This window comes from Notothenia coriiceps, unplaced genomic scaffold, assembly GCF_000735185.1.
Source record: "Notothenia coriiceps isolate Sejong01 unplaced genomic scaffold, NC01 NC01_scaffold00035581, whole genome shotgun sequence".
NCBI classification, from domain to species: Eukaryota; Metazoa; Chordata; class Actinopteri; order Perciformes; family Nototheniidae; genus Notothenia; species Notothenia coriiceps.
Window position 1 is genome coordinate 7,473 of NW_011368282.1, and position 1,931 is coordinate 9,403.

The 1,931-nt window shown below is 45.7% G+C and overlaps 1 protein-coding gene across 1 annotated transcript in view; it reads left to right on the top strand.

Moving 5' to 3' along the window:
* Positions 1–338: 338 nt before the first annotated feature.
* The window catches only part of LOC104963073 (protein sidekick-1-like), a 72,717-nt gene continuing 71,124 nt past the window's right edge, over positions 339–1,931 (top strand). Inside the window, exon 1 of the mRNA XM_010791622.1 lies at positions 339–399. Coding sequence (XP_010789924.1) covers positions 339–399 — 61 coding nt within the window. The remainder of the gene's footprint in view (positions 400–1,931) is intronic.

Sequence of the window (1,931 nt, forward strand, 5' to 3'; positions counted from 1 at the left end):
ACTTGTTAATCTGGCTTGAATACTATTTCCGATGAATGAAACCTTTGGAAGCCGAAAGCTGGCCACATTGTGAGCCTCAGGATCTCTGAACAAATTCTACAGGGAAACACAAAAGTCATGTTTCTGTTTAAGATGCTACACCTTCTCTGCCAACTTTCCTGCTCCCTGTGCATTCCCCTGCTGCACTTTCACTTTTCACCTGCACTTATTTGCTCAGATGACCTTCTCCCTCTCTCTCCCTCCTGTCCCCCCCTCTCCTCCCCCCACCACCTTTACCTCTGTCTGGTCTGCCGGGCTGTCACGGTGATATCCTGCGGTTTTGATCTCCACCTTCAATAATGAATGAAAGGATACCATTCGTCAATCACTTCAAAAACCACGTAGCCCACAATGCCCAAGGTCAGGACAGTGGCAGCTGTCAGAGGGGATGATGGCTCGCACAGACAGGTGTGTGGACGGGTCCCGGGGACAGGCACACAAAAAAAAAAAAACACCTAAAAGATTAGCTGATAAAGAATTTAGCAAAACAGGGAAGTGAGAAAGAAGACTGTGAGACGAGAAGCACCGTGGAAAATACAATTTCGAGACATTTAAAATCACTGCCTGGCAGACAACTGACAGAACAAGAGGGAAGGTGGGAGTTTAAGCAATACTGTATTTACTCTCTCTGAGGTCCATATGTACTCTTGAAGATCACACAAAGCTAACTCAGTTGGTTCTCTTTATCTCTGTGTGTGTGTGTGTGTGTAAATACTAGTTTGTTTTCACCTTGCAGAAAGACTGTTTTTAATGAGAGGATGTAAAATAGAGGCAGCGGAAGGGGGAGTCTGGGGGGCTGAAATGAAAACATGAGTAACACATAGGAATAATTATTGTGTGCAAGTTTGTGTGTGTCATTCAAAAAGTATCGAGGTGTGTTCACAGTGTACACAACTTTCTTCAGAGATAGAAGAGGCGGTTTTCTCAGCGGGGGGTGGGGGGGTACTAATTTCTCTTTCATCCTATATTCTCTCATTCACCTCTTCTCTCTTCCTGTCCGCCTGTCTGCTCATCAGGAGATAGGAGCTGACAGAGTTGTTTGTGTGTGTGTGTGTGTGTGTGTGTGTGTGTGTGTGTGTGTGTGTGTGTGTGTGTGTTTACAAGTGTATGTTGACAGAGATTGACCCTTGAGTCATGTTTTCAGACAGATCACATGAGTGCACCGTGTTTGTGAAATCTCTCAGTATTAGTGTGGATCTGGGTCAAGTGTGTGTGTGTGTGTGTGTGTGTGTGTGTGTGTGTGTGTGTGTGTGTGTGTGTGTGTGTGTGTGTGTGTGTGTGTGTGTGTGTGTGTGTGTGTGAACCCCGTTGGCTGTGAAGTGAAAGTGGTGCTGTGATGGTGTACGACAGGTTCAGGAACAAACTGGTAATGCCCACACCCACCATGACACAGTTGTACAGGTGGCATGCACACTTTCCGGACTATTTGTGTGTGTGTGTGTGTGTGTGTGTGTGTGTGTGTGTGTGTGTGTGTGTGTGTGTGTGTGTGTGTGTGTGTGTGTGTGTGTGTGTGTGTGTGTGTGTGTGTGTGTGTGTGTGTGTGTGTGTGTGTGTGTGTGTAAATACTAGTTTGTTTTCACCTTGCAGAAAGACTGTTTTTAATGAGAGGATGTAAAATAGAGGCAGCGGAAGGGGGAGTCTGGGGGGCTGAAATGAAAACATGAGTAACACATAGGAATAATTATTGTGTGCAAGTTTGTGTGTGTCATTCAAAAAGTATCGAGGTGTGTTCACAGTGTACACAACTTTCTTCAGAGATAGAAGAGGCGGTTTTCTCAGCGGGGGGTGGGGGGGTACTAATTTCTCTTTCATCCTATATTCTCTCATTCACCTCTTCTCTCTTCCTGTCCGCCTGTCTGCTCATCAGGAGATAGGAGCTGACAGAGTTGTTT